This window comes from Carassius carassius, chromosome 25, assembly GCF_963082965.1.
Source record: "Carassius carassius chromosome 25, fCarCar2.1, whole genome shotgun sequence".
NCBI classification, from domain to species: Eukaryota; Metazoa; Chordata; class Actinopteri; order Cypriniformes; family Cyprinidae; genus Carassius; species Carassius carassius.
Window position 1 is genome coordinate 5,310,232 of NC_081779.1, and position 22,850 is coordinate 5,333,081.

The 22,850-nt window shown below is 38.1% G+C and overlaps 1 protein-coding gene and 1 long non-coding RNA gene across 3 annotated transcripts; one reads left to right on the top strand and one right to left on the bottom strand.

Annotated features, from left to right (window-relative positions):
* Nucleotides 1-13,304: 13,304 nt before the first annotated feature.
* Nucleotides 13,305-22,631, bottom strand: LOC132103980 (CMP-N-acetylneuraminate-beta-galactosamide-alpha-2,3-sialyltransferase 2-like). Of its 2 annotated transcripts, none has more exons than XM_059509112.1 (8): nucleotides 22,447-22,631; nucleotides 21,506-21,789; nucleotides 20,472-20,665; nucleotides 20,169-20,348; nucleotides 20,034-20,079; nucleotides 19,809-19,928; nucleotides 16,613-17,441; nucleotides 13,305-13,331 (listed from the first exon to the last, which is right to left on the bottom strand). In XM_059509112.1, the coding sequence occupies exons 2-7, from the start codon at nucleotides 21,767-21,769 to the stop codon at nucleotides 17,274-17,276; spliced, it is 972 nt and encodes a 323-aa protein (XP_059365095.1). In that variant the 5' UTR covers nucleotides 21,770-21,789; nucleotides 22,447-22,631; the 3' UTR covers nucleotides 13,305-13,331; nucleotides 16,613-17,273. The 2 variants fall into 2 exon arrangements, with proteins under 2 accessions (XP_059365095.1, XP_059365094.1); XM_059509111.1 differs by having other exon boundaries at nucleotides 21,506-21,792.
* Nucleotides 20,228-21,067, top strand: LOC132103981 (uncharacterized). Its single transcript, XR_009423495.1, has 2 exons — nucleotides 20,228-20,365; nucleotides 20,469-21,067. It is a non-coding gene; the product is annotated as an uncharacterized LOC132103981 (long non-coding RNA).
* Nucleotides 22,632-22,850: the final 219 nt, after the last annotated feature.

Here is a 22,850-nt window from a genome sequence, read left to right on the forward strand (position 1 = left end):
CGCACAAGACCGCTATGCAATTATATGACCATTTATTAAAAACACATATATACACAGTTAACCAAATAAAAGTTTATTTTCATATTTGCATGACAGTTACAGCAGGGCTTCAACTCTGTTAATAGTCAAGTAATAGCAGCAATAGTCAATTAAAGTGTATAATAAACATACGTTTTTCATTATAGTAGTCAATGTTTTTTCTTTTTTTATTGTATAGTGTACATATTTTAAATGTGATTGTGAATAAAAATAAAAATATGAATGTAGTCCTATATATTTATGTTATATCATAATCTGCGCGACCCCATCGTTGACTTTCTTTGATGACGTTTGCAGGGCGTTCCAAATGAGCGGTTATTGTCAGTGAAGTCCACTTCAACCGATATACCGTGCTCAGGGAGTAGGGAGCAGTGAACACTGCGTAGGGACCCTGTCGAATGGAACGCACCTCCGGATAGCTGGAGAAATCCCGACTTGCGTAAGTAGTCTAACTCTGACCTTTGCTCCTGAGTGATTTTTACTTGCTTTTCTGGTTCATAGGTAAAACGGTTATCTTTACTCGTTTTATTATGCCTGTGTAAATATGTTCTTACTGTAGAAAATCTTAGTGTTTTATTACAGGAAACCTAGGTTGTGTAACGTTACATTGCACTTTATAAATGAATGTTTGAGAAATATGTAAGGGTCACTGATCTTAGAGCTGTTGGTTTATGTGAATACTCTGTTAAATAATATGAAAAATACGATTTTCTTGAGTTCACATTTCTTGTCCGAACAGGAATTTGTGGCACAGCATTTTGAAGGGCTCATCCTTTGAATGCTTCTTTTTAATTCTTAAATGATGATTTGCCAGTCATTATAACACCAAGACCGAAAAAAACACACACACAAAAAAATGTATATATCTATTTATTTGTTGTGAAGTAAATACCACGGAAAAACAAATGCAATTTATACATTAAATAATTTAGTTCAGGCAAAAAATTAATAAATAAATAATAAACAAATAAATAAATAATTACAAATAAATATCAAATATATGATTCCGTTGTTCCCATCATGCATTGGGGAATGAATAATTGATAAGGTTACATTTTCACTGTTTTTGAGTTCCATTTACAATGTTTTATGGTTGCTTTTTTGGTCAGGTTTAGTAACTTGCTGTTTTGTAACATCTGGAGTTCATTTTACTAAAAATTATCCATTCATACTCAAACACTAACCACTGATTGTCACCATCATTGTGTATTGTGTACCAAATATTGAGGTCTCTGTGTTCATTTGAGTAGTAGCTTAAAGGGTTAGTTCACCCAAAAATGAAAACTAGCCCATACATTACTCACCTTGAAGTCATCCTAGGTCTTCTTTCACATGAATCCAATCAGAGTTATTTAATAAATTGTCTTTGATCTTTCAAGCTGTTGGATGCTACTCAGCAGGTGTTGCACTCCATTGGTCAATGAGAAGTTTAATAGAAAGCACATCCATTAAAAATAAGTGTCTCACATGGCCCCGGGAGGTGAACAGAGGTCTTTTGTAGCAAATTGATGCATTTTTGTATGAAAAATATCTATATTCAAAATGTAATAATCACTTTAATCTAGCTTGCGCTCTTTGTTGTAAAATGGAAGCAGCTCTGCGAGGATGACGTATGAGGTCAGCGTAAAAACCAACGTGAGTCTTGTGAAAACCAACGTTTGTTAACAGGAGCAAAGGAAGCTAAGTTTCCTTACTTTAGCAAAGGAAAACCAGTCTCCTCTTGGCTTATATCGAAATCCTCCGACATTCTTCTCTACAAATCCTCGTTTTGTACTTCTAATTAGTGACCGTCAGTGCCGTCGTTCCCTACACGCAGAGTACGCAGTCTGCGTAGGGCACCAACTCCCAGAGGGGGCACCATCCCAGTTGCTAAAAAAAAAAAAAAAAAAAAAAAAAAATAAAAATCATATGTAAATTATATTACTTTTTCACATGGGCTCAAACGCCAATTTGAAACTCAATAGCATTTGAGGAGAAAGACTTGCAGTCATAAAACAATTGTAATGTGTTCATTTAGGTGTCAGCTACAATGCACACCTTATACATTTTTTATATATATTAAAATAAATTATAAATCATTTAGGTAAAAAAATAGGCCCATTTATCACTTTCAGGCACATTCCTGTGAACGTTTTTTTTTTTTAACGAAAATTATCCATGGTTTTAACAATGACACCGCAAATCATCGTTCTTGTTGCCATGGTAACTGCAAATTAACCATGGTTTTGTTACTTCAAATAATAATTTACAAAGTATTAATATACTGTAATATTTTTTTTGATGTTGTTGTTGCTATAAAAAAAGAGCTAAGCCATCAATAGCCTTTAAAATGACTTAATATATACATATACATATTTTTTTTATAATAGGCTACTATTTAAAAACCATTAATTAGAAATACTACCAAATAAAGCAAAAAAAAAAAAAAAAATTGTCCGGCTCTTCAATCTTCCCCCGCCCATCGAGTGCTTGAAGTGCGTCAGAAACAGAGCGCGCGCACGATCAGTTGTTGGTAATTTGTTGTGTAGCGTGCCCGACGCCGCATCCAATGTAGACAGCACTGCTTTTGTTAACACACAGCTCGTAGAAACGGGCCTGGCAGCTCGCGCCAGTTCTAGACACGGTGAAAGTTTCCTGATTGTGACGGAAGGCCGAATTTACATGACACATTATAAATGAGCATAGATACAGTGCCAAAGAGAAGAGGATAAAGACTGAGGTAAATAGATGTAGTGAATGAACAATTTATTGCATAGGAGTAAGATACTATAATTTTATGGCAGTTATTTTTACCTTAAACTTAATGTTAGCAATTGTTCCGAGTTCTGAGTCCCCAGACTGTGATTTTGTACAATCATGTCAGTTTTAAGACGCATTTTTTATTATCACTTTTTTATTAATGTTTTACTCTACAGTTGTGCAGTTTTGGGGGGATACAGTACAGGCCAAAAGTTTGGAAACATTACTATTTTTAATGTTTTTGAAAGAAGTTTCTTCTGCTCATCAAGCCTGCATTTATTTGATCAAAAATACAGAAAAAAATGTAATATTGTGATATATTATTACAATTTAAAATAATTTGTTTTCAATTTATTATACTTTAAATTATCATTTATTTCTGTGATGCAAAGCTGAATTTTCAGCATCAGTACTCCATTCTTCAGTGTCACATGTAACATCCGGTCTATCACATGATCCTTTAGAAATCATTCTAATATGATGATTTATTATGAGTGTTGGAAACAGTTCTGCTGTAATGTGTGTGTGTGTGTGTGTGTGTGTATATATATATATATATATGCTAAATCATAAACACAATGACAGGGTGAAATGGGCTGTGATGCATGGGGCGCCAGGTAAAATCTTGCCTAGGGCAGCAAATTGGTCAGGGCCGGCCCTGCTCATGAGCATTTTTTACTTATTTTGAGAAACTATCATCATATCATATACAAAGAGACAGCAGTGTTTCAAAAAGACACCAATGTTTCAGGAGTTTAGTACACAAAATAGGACACATGCTTATTAGATAACCTTATTTGAGTTGATGTATATGCTTTTATTTTTTTATTAACTTTTTCCCCAAACCATTGTTAGATGCAGTTAGATGCCTGTAGTTATGCAATGATTTGGTTTCAAAAACAGTATATATAAACTATTTCTTTTGATTTTAAATCTGCTTTGAACTTCAGATCAATCTCTAAGTAAAAGGCAGTACTAAAGTCTGATTGTGTGGTGCATGTGTTCAAATGTGATCATCTTAATTCAGGTGATGAAGGATGGTGAAAGTCTGATAGTATTGAGCTCTAAACCTGCATGGTGTAAAATGGTTGAAGATGATTAACAGTTGCAAATTAACATTCATTAGAAGTTTATAAAAGTAATCAAAATGTACTCAAAAGTAATTAGTTACATTACTTTATTAAAGTAATTAAAAAAGTTACACTACTATTACATTTTAAATAGGGTAACTTGTAATCTGTAACCTATTACATTTCCAAAGTAACCTTCCCAACACTGAAAGGGAGCTAGATGCCATGTATTTGCTGCTGTTACACTTACAGGAGAATCAAATCCTTGTTTAGGCTACTGACCAAACATTTAATTCAAATGGTCACTTAATCTTTCATTTTTGGCCACCTTTTTGCTATAGATGACACAGCCTTTAAAATTTATTCAACAAAAAAACATGCACATCACAACCCTTACAAAAATAAACCATGGTTTTATCATAGTAAAACTGCTTAATTTCCTTTTGCATGATTTCTTAATGCTTGAGACTATAAAATAAATTAGAGTCATAATAAAGTTATAGCCATAGGTAAATGTCGAGAGCTACAATTGTAATTTGAAAATAATACAATTTATTCATTTAGTTTTTTATTTGATTAAAGTTATTTTTTCACCCCTATAGTAGGTGTTTTTTTTCATCATCATATTTGAGGAAGTGGGGCACAACAATACAATCCTGCTTAGGGCACCCATTTGGCCAGCAGCGGCCCTGGTGACCGTTGTTTTGTTTTGGTCTCTCCACTGCGTTTCCACGTGTGTCACTTCTAAGGAGCGCATGCACAAAGCTGACCTCATATGTCATTTCCCCGGAACTGCTTCCGTTTACAACAGTGAGCGTAGGCTAGATTAAAGTGATTATTACGTTTTGAATATGGATATGTTTCTTACAAAAACACATTGTTTCGCTACAGGAGTCCTTTGTTCAGCCCTCGGAGCCGTGTGAGACACATTTTTGAATGTATGAGGTTTTTATTAAACTTCTCATTGACCGATGGATTGCAACACCCGATGAGTTGCATCCAACAGCTTGAAAGACCAAAGACAATTTTTTTTAAAATAACTCCAACTGAATTTGTCTGAAAGAAGAAAGTCATATACACCTAGGATGACTTCAGGGTGAGTAATTTATGGCTTAATTTTCATTTTTTGGCTGAACTAACCCTTTAACTGTATTGAATTAGTATTAATTTATAAAGGATAAGTTGTCTTCTTACTTTCATGTTAGTAAGATAACAAACATATTTGGTTACAGATGCGGAGGTCAATGGGAAACACCAGAAGTAAGTTAACCGTTTTAAACGTTACCTAATTTAAAATTTGTTTTATAACATCATGTTACTTATAGTGATATCTAACGTATCTGCTGTAACGTTACACTCCTAAACTTTTTCTCAGAGATATTTTCTTTCACTCGCGATGCTCTGGAGCAGATGGGGAAATTGGTCTTAACAAGGAAAACACCAAAGTAAGTGTTTTATTTATTTTACGATATCTGTTTTATAAAATAATATCACTTTATGACGATAGTTATATGCTGTGCGTGCCAAGATGATCCGAAACATTTTCACAGATGAAATCTGAAACTGAAGGGAAACGCCAGAAGTGTTTTTAACACTACTTCATTTATAATACAGTATGTAACATGTCATAATGTCAAATCAAACCACTGCAAAACTGCTCAAATATAAATGGCAATATAAGTAAATTAAGCATGAATTGAGTTTTCATATTGTGGATTTCATGTTGGATTTGAGTGCAGTTTTCCTTGAATTAATTTGAAAATAACACTTTTCAGTAAACTCAAACTCTCTTCATCATTCAATGTGATTTTGTGCCACCACAAGTCTTGGAGTATGGCACATGAGTTGCAGTTAACTACTTTAGACACTTTATTATAATAATTATCATTAAGCCTTACATTATGTTTTGTATTAAGCAAAAGTATATATACTTTTATATATATAAAGTGTATATATATATATATATATATATATATTAGGGGTGTAACGGTTCACAAAATTCACGGTTCGGTTCGATACGATACACTGGTGTCACGGTTCGGTTCGGTACATTTTAGATACAGCAAAAAGAAAAAATTGGCAGATACATTTCCTTGATTTTTAAAAAATGTTTTATTTATTAAAACTAACAAAGTATGTTTTTTTTTTTTTACATTGAACAATGATGGAGCTATTTTTTACCCATCTTCTATGGTGTTTTCTTAGCAGCATACTGTACAAAACAAAAACAGCTCCTTATAAAAAAAAATGTAGTAGTTATGAACAAATACAAAGATGTAACTTTTTATATGGAACTCTATAACTCTTTATATTGAGTGTGTTTTTACTCAATTGGTTCTCTATAGGGCTTATGTTTTTTGGAACAAAGCAGGAATTACGGTCTGTCTGAAATGGGCTCGTGAAGGAATATTGTAACGGGGCTCAATTACATTAAGCATAATCTTAAAACCTACGTTTTCCACTACAGAGTAAGGCGCTCGCTCACTCAGTACGCGCTGAAGGCTCGTTGCAAAATGGCTAATGCGTTTAACAGACCAGAAATAGAAGATCCTCCAATAACCAACAGGTCATTGGCTGAGAGTCGTCTGAGGGCCCCCCCCCCCGACCGGGAACGCAAACTGATACGTCCGGGGGGGACCCGTTCGCGGGGGGTGACCAGTGGAGGCCCGTGAGCTCTGACGACTAAGTCGAAAACGCGGGCTTCGGCCAAACATCCACCCTCCCCGAGGGTCCGGGGCAGGCCGGGAGAGGTGCCTCGTCCCCGGCCGCCGGGCGGATACCGGCCCGCCGGGGCCACCTCCTCCTTGAACTGCCACCTTAACGTGGTGGAGGGGTTTGAGTACCCGAATGACCCTAGGAGCTATGTTGTCCGGGGCTATATGCCCCTGGTAGGGTCTCCCAAGGCAAACAGGTCCTAGGCGACGGGTCAGACTAAGAGCGGTTCACAAACCCCTTATGAAAAGATCACATAAAAGGACCGTGACGTCGCCCGGTATGGCGCAGCTGGGGCCCCACCCTGGAGCCAGGCCCGGGGTTGGGGCTCGTATGCGAGCGCCTGGTGGCCGGGTCTCCCCCCACGGGGTCCGGCCGGGCTCAGCCCAAAGGAGCGACGTGGGGCCGCCTTCCCGTGGGCTCACCACCTACAGGAGGGACTGTAAGGGGCCGGTGCTTAGAGAATCGGGCAGCAGTCGAAGGCGGGGGCCTCGACAGCCCGATCCCTGGACACGGAAACTAGCTCTAGGGACGTGGAATGTCACCTCACTGGCGGGAAAGGAGCCCGAGATTGTGCGTGAGGTTGAGAGGTTCCGACTAGCAATAGTCGGGATCACCTCTACGCACAGCTTGGGCTCTGGAACCACACTCCTCGAGAGAGGATGGACTCTTCACCACTCTGGAGTTGCCCATGGTGAGAGGCGGCGGGCTGGTGTGGGTCTGCTTATAGCCCCCCAGCTCAGCTGCCATGTGTTGGAGTTTACCCCGGTGAACGAGAGGGTCGCTTCCCTGCGCCTTCGGGTCGGGGATAGGTCTCTCACTGTCGTTTGTGCCTACGGGCCGAACGGCAGTGCAGAGTACCCGGCCTTCTTGGAGTCTCTGGGAGGGGTGCTGGAAAGTGCTCCGACTGGGGACTCCGTCGTTTTACTGGGGGATTTCAACGCCCACGTGGGCAACGACAGTGACACCTGGAGGGGCGTGATTGGGAGGAACGGCCCCCCTGATCTGAACCCGAGTGGTGTTCAGTTATTGGACTTCTGTGCTAGTTACAGCTTGTCCATAACGAACACCATGTTCAAGCATAAGGGTGTCCATCAGTACACGTGGCACCATGACACCCTAGGCCGTAGGTCGATGATCGACTTTGTGGTCGTTTCATCCGACCTCCGGCCGTATGTCTTGGACACTCGGGTGAAGAGAGGGGCGGAGCTGTCAACTGATCACCACCTGGTGGTGAGTTGGATCCGATGGCGGGGGAGGAAGCTGGACAGACTCGGCAGACCCAAACGTACTGTGAGGGTCTGCTGGGAATGTTTGGCAGAGCCTCCTGTCAGAGAGATCTTCAACTCTCACCTCCGGCAGAGCTTCGACCGGATCCCGAGGGAGGCTGGAGATATTGAGTCCGAGTGGACCATGTTCTCCACCTCCATTGTCGAAGCGGCCGCTCGGAGCTGTGGCCGTAAGGTCTCCGGTGCCTGTCGAGGCGGCAATCCCCGAACCCGGTGGTGGACACCGGAAGTAAGGGATGCCGTCAAGCTGAAGAAGGAGTCCTATTGGGCCTGGTTGGCTTGTGGGACTCCTGAGGCAGCTGATAGGTACCGGGAGGCCAAGCGGACTGCAGCCCGGGTGGTTGTGGAGGCAAAAACTCGGGCCTGGGAGGAGTTCGGTGAGGCCATGGAGAAGGACTATCGGTCGGCCTCGAAGAGATTCTGGCAAACCGTCCGGCGCCTCAGGAGAGGGAAGCAGTGCCCTACCAATGCTGTTTACAGTAGAGGTGGGGAGCTGTTGACCTCAACTGGGGATGTCGTTGGACGGTGGAAGGAATACTTCGAGGATCTCCTCAATCCCGCTGTCACGTCTTCCATTGAGGAAGCAGAGGCTGAGGGCTCAGATGTGGACTCGTCCATCACCCAAGCTGAAGTCACCGAGGTAGTCAAGAAACTCCTCGGTGGCAAGGCACCGGGGGTGGATGAGATCCGCCCTGAGTACCTCAAGTCTCTGGATGTTGTGGGGCTGTCTTGGCTGACACGCCTCTGCAGCATCGCGTGGCAGTCGGGGACGGTGCCTCTGGGATGGCAGACCGGGGTGGTGGTCCCTCTTTTTAAGAAGGGGGACCGGAGGGTGTGTTCCAACTACAGGGGGATCACACTTCTCAGCCTCCCTGGGAAAGTCTATGCCAGGGTACTGGAGAGGAGAATCCGGCCGATAGTAGAACCTCGGATTCAGGAGGAACAGTGTGGTTTTCGTCCAGGCCGTGGAACACTGGACCAGCTCTATACCCTCTACGGGGTGCTGGAGGGTTCATGGGAGTTTGCCCAACCAGTCCACATGTGCTTTGTGGATTTGGAGAAGGCATTCGACTGTGTCCCTCGCGGCGGCCTGTGGAGGGTGCTCCGGGAGTATGGGGTCCGGGGCCCTTTGCTAAGGGCTATCCGGTCCCTGTACGACCAGAGCAGGAGCTTGGTTCATATTGCCAGCAGTAAGTCAGACTTGTTCCCGGTACGTGTTGGACTCCGGCAGGGCTGCCCTTTGTCGCCGGTTCTGTTCATGATTTTTATGGACAGAATTTCTAGGCGCAGCCAGGGGCCGGAGGGGGTCAGGTTTGGTGACAACACGATTTCGTCTCTGCTCTTTGCGGATGATGTTGTCGTGTTGGCTTCATCAAGCCAGGACCTTCAGCATGCACTGGGACGGTTTGCAGCCGAGTGTGAAGCGGCTGGGATGAGAATCAGCACCTCCAAATCCGAGGCCATGGTCCTCAGTCGGAAAAGGGTGGCTTGCCCACTTCAGGTTGGTGGAGAGTTCCTGCCTCAAGTGGAGGAGTTTAAGTATCTTGGGGTCTTGTTCACGAGTGAGGGAAGGATGGAACGGGAGATTGACAGACGGATCGGTGCAGCTTCTGCAGTAATGCGGTCGATGTACCGGTCTGTCGTGGTGAAGAAAGAGCTGAGCCGCAAGGCGAAGCTCTCGATTTACCGGTCAATCTACGTTCCTACTCTCACCTATGGTCATGAGCTTTGGGTCATGACCGAAAGGACAAGATCCCGGATACAGGCGGCCGAAATGAGCTTTCTCCGCAGGGTGGCTGGGCGGTCCCTTAGAGATAGGGTGAGAAGCTCAGTCACCCGGGACGAGCTCAGAGTAGAGCCGCTGCTCCTCCACATCGAGAGGGGTCAGCTGAGGTGGCTCGGGCATCTGTTCCGGATGTCTCCTGGACGCCTTCCAGGGAAGGTGTTCCGGGCGCGTCCCACTGGGAGGAGACCCCGGGGAAGACCTAGGACACGCTGGAGAGACTATGTCTCCCGGCTGGCTTGGGAACGCCTCGGTGTCCCCCCAGAAGAGCTGGAGGAAGTGTCTAGGGAGAGGGAAGTCTGGGGTTCTCTGCTTAGACTGCTGCCCCCGCGACCCGGCCCCGGATAAGCGGAAGAAGATGGATGGATGGATGGATGGAAGAGCCAGGACGTTTTTAATAAAACTCTGTCTGGATTGGAAGTGGTCCCATGTATTTCTTCTGTAGATTTTTCAAAAAATAACATTTGGTGTTCCTCAGAAGACAGAAGGTCATACAGGTTTTGAACCACATGAGGATAAACACATGACAAAATCTTCAGTTTTGGGTGAACTATTATTTGACATTTCACCTGATAATAGTTTTTATAAATGGATTTGAAAATATTTTGTATTTTTTTGTGTGTGTTTTTACTTATTATTATTATTGTTGTTCTTTTTCAATTTTACAGGGGAAGGTGTGTGATGCTTCAAATAGGAGTGGATCTTGCTTGGCTGAAAACGGCTGAGAAACGCATCTTGTCGTGCTGAAAAAAAGTTTATAAAAGACAAAAAGACTATTCTCTCCAAGGAGGTCCAAACACCATCACAGACTTTGATTAGTGAGCATTAACATGTATTCTGCATTTATGGTAATGAATGGAATGCTGTTGTTTAACCTGATAAATGTCAGCAATATAAATCTTATGACATTAAGAGTACATATGGACCAAATAAGAATGTTTTTTGTGTCTTTGTTTTGAGGATGTTTAATTGTTTTAAGACCATGTTCTTTAAATTTTTTTTAATTGTTTTGAATTGAAACATTCAAAATGAAGACATTTTGGTGCAGGAAAAAAATTACAATGTTTTAATAAAATAAATATATGTAAACATTTTATTGTTTTGTGGGTTTATTTTCTCATCATCAATTCTGGTGTTAATATTTTACACGTTAAGAGTTTGTTGGTTAACACTGTCAGAGTATTAATAATGTTAACTCTTTCAAAAGTGTTAATTTAACACTTTACCAGTTATTCCCATATATACTATGGGCAAGTGTTAATTTTTTAACTCTGAGGGAGTTAAATCCACTCTTTAAAATTTGCTGTGTGCATGGGAGTGAATGCCCCTGTCCGCTGATTGGTCAACCAAACATTACAAATTAATAATAGTACTTAATAATAATAATAATAATAGTCCTCCACTTCTACAGATTCTTAAAGTGTTTATTGCTACTACATTTGATCTCTTTCTCTTCATCAAACAGCCTGATTAACGAATGGCTTGACACAAACCAGAGCCTTCTGGTCCTTTGGCACACTGCCTGTTTTATTATAGTATCCAACTATCAAAATCTGTGACTCACTGCATCGTGGGGAGAATGTAGCACGCGCAGACCACTATCAATTAATTTGACCATGCAGTCATAACTTTTGTTTTATACAATACCCTGTTTTTGGACTATGGAGGGTCGTAAATAATATGACAGATATGAAAATAAATTAAATAACTTGTGTAATTTATCTTCAAATCACATCTATTATTTTTCTATTTTAAGTTTTATTCATAGAGCACTTTATGCAAATCATATGTTGCATGAGACTATTTGTTCCTCAGAGTGATTAATTGTTTTAGTGATTGACTTAAGTAAAATGTGAATTTGACGTCATGATTTCAAGGTGAACTCGTTTGAATATCGTTGAGAACTTATCCAAACCCTGAAATAACACTTCAAACAATAAACCAGAGATTACAAGTGTCAGAAATTAACTTTCCCATAAAGAGTACTTGATATTGTTGTTGTTGTTGTTTTACCTTTTACCTTTCGTATGTCATCTTGATGATGCTTTTAGATTTATTTACAGTTCAATGCCGACCAGTCGGCTGTACGCTACATATACAGTACAGACCAAAAGTTTGGACACACCTTCTCATTCAAAGAGTTTTCTTTATTTTCATGACTATGAAAATTGTAGAGTCACACTGAAGGCATCAAGGGCTATGTGACCAAGAAGGTGAGTGATGGGGTGCTGCGCCAGATGACCTGGCCTCCACAGTCACCGGACCTGAACCCAATCGAGATGGTTTAGGGGTGAGCTGGACCGCAGACAGAAGGCAAAAGGGCCAACAAGTGCTAAGCATCTCTCGGGGAACTCCTTCAAGACTGTTGGAAGACCATTTCACGTGACTACCTCTTGAAGCTCATCAAGAGAATGCCAAGAGTGTGCAAAGCAGTAATCAAAGCAAAAGGTGGCTACTTTGAAGAACCTAGAATATGACATATTTTCAGTTGTTTCACACTTTTTTGTTATGTATATAATTCCATATATAATTCCACATGTGTTAATTCATAGTTTTGATGCCTTCAGTGTGAATCTACAATTTTCATAGTCATGAAAATAAAGAAAACTCTTTGAATGAGAAGGTGTGTCCAAACTTTTGGTCTGTAAAAAGACCAAATTTATAATGAAATAAGATTGTTTTATACAACATTTTTAATTCAGAAATATGAACAATTAAACAATTAAATGATACTTGAATTATAAAAATAGCCTAATATATGCCAACAATGCACTAACTTACATGTTTCTTTTCCCCTCATTTTTTTTTCCAGTTGATGGAAATCCGCCGTAGACTCTCTGCAATTAACTGAAATCCATATGGACAACTGTATTCCCTGTGAACTTTATTATACATACAGGCGTTGTATGAAGCAATGCATAAATTATTTAATGAAAAAGTTTTCTGTTACCACATGTAAATATATAGAACGTTTGTTATGACACACATATCTAACCAACTTCACCTAACTTAAATATATACAGCAAAGACTACATGGAAGTCATGAATCCTAAAGTACAAATGCTCAGTTTACAATTCTTCCCTTGAATTCAAGCAGCAAATGTCCCCGAACGGTATTTGGTAAGTTCTTTTGAGATGCCAGACGCCTCTCTTTAAATGAGGATGAGAGTAGACAGCTGCAATCATTCTCTAATCGTATCACAAATACGATTAGATCTATAAGTTTCTGGGTGAACTGCTGGTAGCGATAGCGCTCATAGATATGGAAATGAAATGCCTCATTAGTGACTGTTTCTATGGGCAGCTATAAAAGCCGTCCGTAATATTGTAAGGGTAAACTTGACGTCATTCACCATAATAATCAATGAATATTCGAAGATGCCACATTGATTATTATGGTGAATGACGTCAATTTGTCCGTTGCAAGATGGCGGATGCATAAGTGCTTGGAGCTGTCAAATGAGGCATCTACCAATACAAGCTCGCTTGAGATGCGTCGGCGCTACACAGAACGATGGGTGTATGACATTAAAAAACCATCCGCCATCTTGCAACAGTCACTACTTCAAGACAGAACGGTTTGTGTTGTGTGACGTCATGTTAAATTTTTTTTTGTGGTGACCAATTCATCTATCAATCTAACAAAAAAATAAAACAATAAAAATAAAAATGTTTGCCTTCGTAATCTTTAATCCAAATCTGAAAATGCACCTCCTCCCTGAAATGATCAGTGGTGGACGAAGTACACAAATCAAGTACTTGAGTAAAAGTACAGATACATATAATAAAATATTACTCCAGTAAAAGTACTCCTTTTTCAATTTTACTCAAGTGAAAGTACAAAAGTACTCGATTTTTTATGTACTTAAGTAAAAAAGTACTGAAATTTTATAAGCTACTTAATAAAATTTTATATTCGCACATATTTTTAATAATCCTACTGCTCAAAATACCTGGGATTTTTTCCAAAATAACCACTATATGGAGTCAAGATATATTTTTGTTGTTGATATGGACTACGATGATGAGAGTGATGTTCACTGTGAAAGCTTACACTGTGATGTACATGAGAGAAAACAGAGATGACCATCTGATTTTCACCAGGAAGAACAAAGTATTTTAAAGTTTATTGTTTTACAGAACATCACAGTTAGGACTATATATGACATGATAATAAGGCCTGGAGTTAGGAAGAACATTTTAAAGGAAAATATAATTTTATTTTCATATTTTCTCGTGCAGAAAGTCATATCAGGAAATTCCTAATATGGGCAAAAGCGTCCATACTATCGCTGTATGAAAGCAGTTTTTACACAGAAAAAAAAAGGCCAGAAACTTTTGGAAACACGAAGACATTAAACATACGATTGCAACAATATATGGTTTTTCAAGTCATCTTCAGCAGGTGATAAATAAAGTATGAACAATGCAGTGCTAATTGACAAAAACATTTTGTAGTATATAAACAAATCATTATTATTTGTTATTGTCCAGCAGTTATAGATTTTTTAAGCCAATTAAAAGTTAAAAATTTGAGAAAAATTTAATTTGCCTTTTGTATCCACTACCAGTCAACAGTTTTTGAACAGTAAGCTTGTTAATATTTTTTAAGAAGTCTCTTCTGTTCACCAAGTCTGCATTTATTTGATCCAAAGTACAGCAAAACAGAAAAATTGTGAAATATTTTTACTAACCTATTTATATTAACTGTTTTTTATTTGGATATATTTCAAAATGTAATTTGTTGAAATTTCAAAGCTGAATTTTAAGTATCAATACTCCAGTCAGACAATCCTTCAGAAATAATTAAACAAATAAGGTTTCTTTGATGAATAGAAAGTTCAGAAGAACAGCATTTATTTTGAAATAGAAATCTGGAATAATCTGAAATAGAAAATTATGTCTTTATCATCACTTTTGATCAATTTAAAGTGAAGTGACGTGACATACAGCCAAGTATGGTGAGGTGACCCATACTCAGAATTCGTGCTCGGTATTTAACCCATCCAAAGTGCACACACACACAGCAGTGAACACACACACACACTGTGAACACACACCCGGAGCAGTGGGCATCATTTATGCTGCGGCGCCAGGGGAGCAGTTGGGGGTTCGGTGCCTTGCTCAAGAGAACCTTAGTCATGGTGTTGCCGGCCTGAGACTCGAACCCACAAAAGAGTCCTTGCTAAGTAGAAGTGTTCATTTCTATAATTTATTTTCCAAAAAACAAAAATTATATTGACTGTAAGCTTTTGAATGATATATAGTGTACAATGTTGCAAAAGCTTTTTATTTCACATAAATGCTAATTTTTGGATCCTAATATTCATCAAAGAATACTGAAAAAACCTACTCATGTATTAAATATTGATAATCAGCAAATCAGCATATTAGAATGATTTCTGAAGGATGTGACACTAAAGACTGGAGTAATGATGCTGAAAATACAGCTTTGATCACAGGAATAAATTACAATTTAAAATACATTCAAATAGGGAAAAAAGTTATTTTAAATATAAAAATATTTCACAATATAACTGTTTTTTGCTGTACTTTGGATCAAATAAATGCAGGCTTGGTGAGCAGAAGATACTTCTTTAAAAACATAAAAAATATTACTGTTCAAAAACTGTTGATTGGTAAGCTATATAGATTAAAGAAATGTTATATAGCCTACATATATATATATATATATATATATATATATATATATATATATATATATATATATATAATTTATGTCCCCCTCACTTCTGAAAAGATGGCTACGCCCCTGGATTTTTTCCTTCTCAAACCTTGTCTGTGGTGTAAAAACACCCCTGGCCAAACAGGGTGCATCTCTTCCCACTTTGATAATTACTGTAGTTACCATGTTCTGAACATCACATCCTTTCTTTTCTCCCCATATGTAATCTATATATATATATATATATATATATATATAGGTGGTTGAATAAAAATATTTGGACATTATTTATAAAAATTACCTCAACTTAGCACCAGCAAGCTTGTTAGCTAGACAGTTAGCATCAGATAACAATATTTACTTATTTTCAGTACGGTTATGAATAAACATTCATGTCTGTCTACTCGTCTAGTTAATCCAAACGTTACTGTTGATAAACAATATAAAAACAGACGTCACATAGGGATGGTAGCATTTTTATAAAACTGTTAACATTACGGCAGCGGGGAATTTGAACGTGCATGAGTTATTGTATTTAATCTGTGTAATTTTAATTTTTGTTTTTTTATTTATTTTGTTGTTGTTTTTCTTACTAAAATTGATGTGTCTGCATCGTCTGCACTCGAGCATTTCAGTGGGCTTAAATAGATCACTCTTTACAGCGGATTTAGTTCCCAAACAACTGACAATTTTGACCTAACTATGATTTTCAGTTACAATAATTAATCCAAAATTTCGACATTAGTAACTTACTTTTAGCAACATCAGACGCACGCGCGCTCACAAGATCTCCCGGTTCTTACTTCTGTAGACTCGCACTAAACGGTTCATTTGAATCAGTGAGTGGTCGACTCCAGAACAGCTGCAATCCATAGACAGTACGCTGCAATCGGATCATTCTAATTCGTAAACGAATCGTTTGGTGCGATTTGCGATCCGATTTAAGTTTATTTTGAAAAGACTCAGTTCGTTCATGATGAATCAGACACCGATTCTGCGTGTCGGAGCACGTGATATATTATAGGGAGTAACGATATGTTTTATGAAATGTAGTGAAGTTAAAAGTACGATTTTATGCTTTGGAATGTAGTGAAGTAAAAGTAAAAGTTACTCAAAATAAAACTACTCCAGTAAAGTACAGATACTTGAAAAATTTACTTAAGTACAGTAACGAAGTAAAGTTACTTCGTTACTGTCCACCACTGGAAATGATGGACCTTCTCTGATGACGTCAAGGCTTGGGGTCAAATCCACTAAAAAGCAAGCCTGCAACATCCGCTTGTGAAGTGGTGACTTAATGCATCCAACAAATACTGTTTCCGGGTCCAAGCCTCAACTCATTTCACTCCAGAATACTATCTCAGCAGCCGTTTATGAGCACTGTTCATTCATATTAAACATTTAAGCTAAAAGTTTAAAGAATTTTCGGTGTTCACTAAGTCTCTGTGCTATCAGCGTCCCAAACACAAATAATTTGTATATTTATATTTTTATTGTCTGGCTATCTGGGATTTCAGTATGGAGTTATTATGTCACATTGTGAGTGTATATTAGCAGTGTTTGTTGTTTTCTCGTGGCATCTGATAGAGCATTTGGTCCCGGAGGCTGTGACGCGTGATTTTAGACTTCACATCCAATTAGGCGAAAAAGCGCAACGGCTAACTTTACTGCTTTTAATTTCATTCAATGGAAGAACTGCATTTTTTATATCCCTTTATACATTGAAATCTTGTTTCTCTGTTTAATGTGTAAACAAACCTGCATGAACATATTAAAACTGGGGTAATCATAAGGTTTGTTAATGCATTAAACTCTTGGCCAACATAGGATGGACATCACTCAACATACTGTAGGATCACATGGCCACAACATATCTCTTTCCACAAGTTAATATGTTTACAATTTTTTTTTTTTAATATATATATAAACAGACTGTGTATTTTCCTAGTCTTTTTTTATCTATACCCTTTATATATTGAAATCTTGTTTCTCTGCTGAAGCTGATGCATTGTTTTGTTTTCAAAGTCTCCACCATGAGGGCCGCCTTTATAGTGAGTGTGACTTTTGTCAAAGTAATGATGCCAGGTTCCATTACTTGAAGCCCCAAATCCAAAGACATTCACCTGTGTAAGAGACAGAGCAGTTTTGTCATTTTCCCAGTGTTCAAATCAAATTATACTTCTCCTAAAGGTGCATTCAGTCATTTTTCTAATTAAAAAAAGTTTTACCCCTATGGCAGTGGTTCTCAACTTTTTTGGGCCTTGCTACCCCATTATCAATGTCCCAAACCACCCCCATCAAATAAAATGAATTCAAATTGTCTTTATTATTTGTTGAGTTGATTATTAAATTGTGTTTATAAAGAGGACTTTTATATGTACAATACCATTACGATTTTCAAGAAATAGTTAATTTCATTCAAGGATCCATTAAGTAAATCAGAAAATATTGCCATTATTGGTAATTTTGGTGGGTAAATTCCACATTTAAAAGAAGCTTCTAGTGCCCCACGATGGTCTCTGAAGGCCCCTGTTGAGAAACACTATAAAATGGAGTTAGATTTGTTGCATGCATATTTTGTTGACATGTTCAGTTCAGTTCAGTTTGAACTGGTTGGAAACTAGATAATTTGTCCTTGGCGAACCAAAATCATTTTGATGACATTCTTATGTCATGGCCACGTGTTTAATAATGCATAACCATAGCAACCTGGTCATATCATAAACTTTGCTTATGCATTAAAATCTTGGCCACGAGAAAAAATGTTGTTTCCTAAGCATACAGGATCATGTGGTCACAGCATAAGAATGTTGTTACCTTTACAAAATTATCTTGTGGTTGCCCACAACATATTATAACATTTGTTCTGGGAAACTGAACATGCCCCTTCCTGGTCACAGTTGGTTACTGACTCTGCTCCCAACCTAACTGTAATGCAAAACATGATTGTTTGGAGTGAGAGCGTGCTGCAATCGGTCAGTGCTATATGGCTGTTATCTGACTGGCTAAAGTAGATGGGTGGAGTCTACCTATTTGTGGATTTGTGTACATGTTAATGTTAGAAAAGTTTTAAAATACACAAATGCAAAGTAAGAAATACACAAATGCATGCAGCGGTGCATGAATGCAAAGACAGCTATCCTTAACGTACTGGAAACAACCCACAAATGAATGCCGCAAAGTTGTATTTGTGACATAAAAATATATTTGTGGAAACTCTATTTGTAAATCTCACTGTTTATTACTGTACATTTGTTAAAATATATATATTTGTAGATGTAATTCTATTTATTTGTGAATTTCTTTAATGTTTGTGAATCTCTTCACATTTATTTGTTGCACAAAATCTATTCTGGAACTATCTGGAAAATATGCAACAATTCTATTTGGATGCAATAATCTATCTGGTAATATGCAGCAATTCTAACCCATTAATAATAGAAAATTGAATCTGAAGTCATATGGGATGAATAGCCCACATAAACAAAATTTAAATAAAACTGATGCTATTTAAGAAGAGTGATTGTGATTGTGTGCCCTAGCTATGCTTGGTATGTGTCATTTTCCCACTCTCACTGCCTCAGGCTAAGTCACCACCTCCTGTAGCTTGTTATGAGAGCATGCCTGAGACTGATACCTTGTCCAAATATCCACACTTGTGATCTTTGCACTTGACTACTTCTATGATGTATGTCTGTATTTGTTCTAAGTGTTCAAGTGAGCATGAAGACCACAACTGTGTGTAGATCTTTTTATTACCTGATGGTGCACAGTTATAGTGCTGTAAAAATGCAAGTGTTTACAGAGTTTTACACTTCTGGTGCTTCTAACTAAGTGATAAAAAGCAGTTCCAAATGTTGTACAAAATAAACATACTACTCTTTGAAGCAATTGTAGCACTATGTTTTACTACCAAATTATATGTCATATCTTTTTATTAATATTTTACTTACATTTCAAAGGTTTTTATGACCTCTTGCATGATCTTGGCAAAAAGTCTTATGATTTATGTCCAGAACATGATGCATGATGGGATACACTATGCCTTGAATACCGCTCCAGGGAGGTTCTCGAGTTAGTGTGTGTTAAGGGCACTGCACTTTGGCGTTTTTAAGATGTGGTCTAAAGTCTTGCTCACTTACTTCCTGCCACGCACAAGTGCTCTCAAGTGACCAAGACCACAAGTGTGGGTATTTGGACAAGGCATGAGAGTGGAGTATGGTGGCAGTCCAGTGTTTGCTGCATAGAGACACACTTCTCCCCTGTTCCAGAAAGAGCTCTTCATGTGTTTGTTTTGTTTTGTTTTCTAATAGATCAAGCCTCTTTCACAAACTGAACCTCTGTTTATATAATAAGAAGTCTAACAGTTTTACCTGATCACAGATAAGCAAATCAAATACTATTGTTCCTAATAGATCATGTTTCTTTCACAAATGGAAACTCTGTTTATATATGAAGTCTCTAAACTGAAAAAATGCAAAGAGTTTTACCTGATCACAGATATGCAAGGCAAATAATATTGTAATGAAGCCAGTAGATGGGTATCTGCCATGTTTCAGCAGCCATTTCTCATAGACGTATTTAATGAAAGCGGGGTGAAGGATCATCACCTGAAGAGAACGAAACAAAAATATTTGAGACAGACATGTCTGCTTATTTTAAGGCTTAATAATCAGTCTCTTGATCATAAATTTCATTATGACATGGATACTCACCTTGTTCTCGTCTGCGTTGATTGAAGATTTGACTCGTGTGTATGTGCTTAGGAACAAAAAGAAATTATGCAAATATTCATCATTTCATATTTATTAAAGGTGTTGTTGTTGTTTTTTTTTTAATATAGTGCTCACCGTGTGATATGTCTAGTGGTAAAGGTACTTATGAGCCACTGCATGTCACGAATCTTAAAGGGAAAAAGGACAAGATGGGTGGAGTTGTCCAAGTCCATGGCGCTCTCGGGATACAGAATCCGGTGAGTCGTCTTAGACCCCACATCCTTCTCATAACCTTTGGTCGGGCCTTTATTTATCCTGAGAGAACAACACAGGTAATGGGTGTTGATAGGCTATCTAAACAATTATTCATAAAGAAGAACAACTGTTGTAGAGAACATTAATCAGATTATTCTGTGTAATAATCTGTTCTTCTAGTACCTAATGACGACATCATGGAAATCTATGAGAGACCCATAATGGGATCCCAGTAGGTTTGCCGAGTTTCCCACCACAGCACAGGTTCTGCAGCGGTCTGGACCGGCGTCTGAGTAGTGATCTTCATCAGGAAATAGAGAAAACATCTGATCCACCACCTCTGTGTAGTTAACTCGGAACGTGGAGGGTTGTAGACCCTGTACAAATATTTGAAAGATCAAGATAAGCATCAAACTAGTTTACTTAGTGACTGTATGCAAAGCACATCAAGATAAGTCTGTTGTTTTATAGCTTCATATTCACATTGAGAATTTAAACATGATTCTAGGGTGTTCCTCACCTGATCGCATGACTAGTTTTAGTAAGATACTGCAGGATGTTATCCTGTTATCAAGATGTATGTGCGGAAATGTAGAAACTAAGTTGTTTTATTTCGGCACAGAACAAGTAAAATAAAATGAAAAAGAGGTACTTTTGAGGTATGCTTTGGTTGTAGAATAAAATGTGAAAGTCTCTTCAATTCATGTTAAAATACTTGATTTTGCTCATAAGTTGAAAACTGCCATTGTAAAAAAAAATAAAAATAAATTCACAAGGGACTCAAAGAATTATAATAAACACTTTTGTTTTCTTTTACACTGAAAAAATAAAAACCTCTCCAACTCAAACATTTCTGGTGTTTGGACATCTAAATTCATGTAATTAAATGTATAAAATGAAAATCACACTAATTAAATGTGGCCAATGGGATTTTTTTTTTTTTTTTTTTTTACAGTATTGAAAGTTGTACCACGATACAAACACGTGTCGTCATCGTTTATGGGCGGGCCCCCATGATTTACCCAATTCCTGTAGTTTTCAGCAAGATAAAGCATAATTCTCTCTCTCTCTCTATATATATATATTTATATATACATCGGCTACATACATTAAAAAACAGACACATACACACATCAACTGTAGTTTACTCGCAACTGAAGTATTTGATTGCCACTTAAACACCGTATATGTTTAGCATTCAATATTTAAAACCTTACCCTCCACCATTTGTAGGTGTCTTGGCGTAACACGCTGTTTTTTCTGTTGAGCAGAGCTGGAATGGTGGGGTCGTATCGATAAACGAACCAGTCATCGTCCAAAAAGCCCATGATGCAAGTTTTACAGGAGCATGAAGCTTCAAAGATCGATTCATCAAAGGAGTCTGTGGTAATATTGATCGGGTTTGGGGTGTACAAAAGAAAGATGATCGTGAAGCTCAGCAGGAGGGTGATGTTACGAGGCGTTAGTCTCCTGAAGATCATCTTTTGCGTGCGTACTGTTCCTGCTGGATAAATACAATTTCATTAAAAAGACAGACGCGTCATTGTGGTTAACAATATAGGTTTTTGTTTATTTATATCTTCCGAAGGCAAGTTTCTGTCTTCTGAATTCACCACCTGCGCAGTTTCAAAGTCATGTAGCCTAGTAGGTTATGACATGCCACGGTAATTCTGTCAGTTCTGCTTGATTGAATGCGTTCTCAGACTTTAAACTCGATTTTAGATCATTCAATTCAAAGTTCTAATATAATTTTTTTTAAATATTGCTTTTATGTTAGTTGTACTTTAACGTTCAAATTACGTGTCACTGTGATTGAACTAAGTACATTATTATTTTTTATTTATTTTACGTCATGAATTAATTAATGCATCAGAAAGTTCAATAATTAAACGGGTTCAGATTTATCGCTTGTTTCAATTCGGTTACATATTGAAAAAAAAATGCTGAAATAAAACAGAGATTTAAAACTGTTTTACCAATAGAAGTGTTCAATTCAATACGGGTTGACACAAAACGCTTCTTAAATTCTGTCTTAATTATCACAATGACAGTATATTATAAATATTAGATTTTTAGAGACAAATACATTGATTATACTGAACGAATTTAGTTACAATAATCATTTTAACAATTATCGCAGTATAAAGGACGAACTTACCCAAATGAAAGCGTCAGGGTGATAGTGTCCACTTATCTTAAGCAAGTTTTTATTGAGGTCTATAAATCATGACAATTATGTAACTATATGTAGTACAAGACTTTATTTCTTGACGCTAGAATCAACACAGCATCTGAGCTCCGAAAGCTTCTGCCTCCTCATTAACAGAAACATCGATTCCAGGTTTGTCTCTAAACTGGTGACACCGGTTTACCTGTTCGTATGTTGATGATACCAAAATGCCAATAGCAATGAAAATGAAAAAAATTAACATTCTCTTATATAGACCCGACCAGTTCTGTTGGATTTTAGTATAGGCCAAAGCATTTAAAAAATGTAACCCAAAGAGATGTTACAGAAACTGTACCGACAAGAATTATTGCTCCTTTTTATTTTTGTCAGTC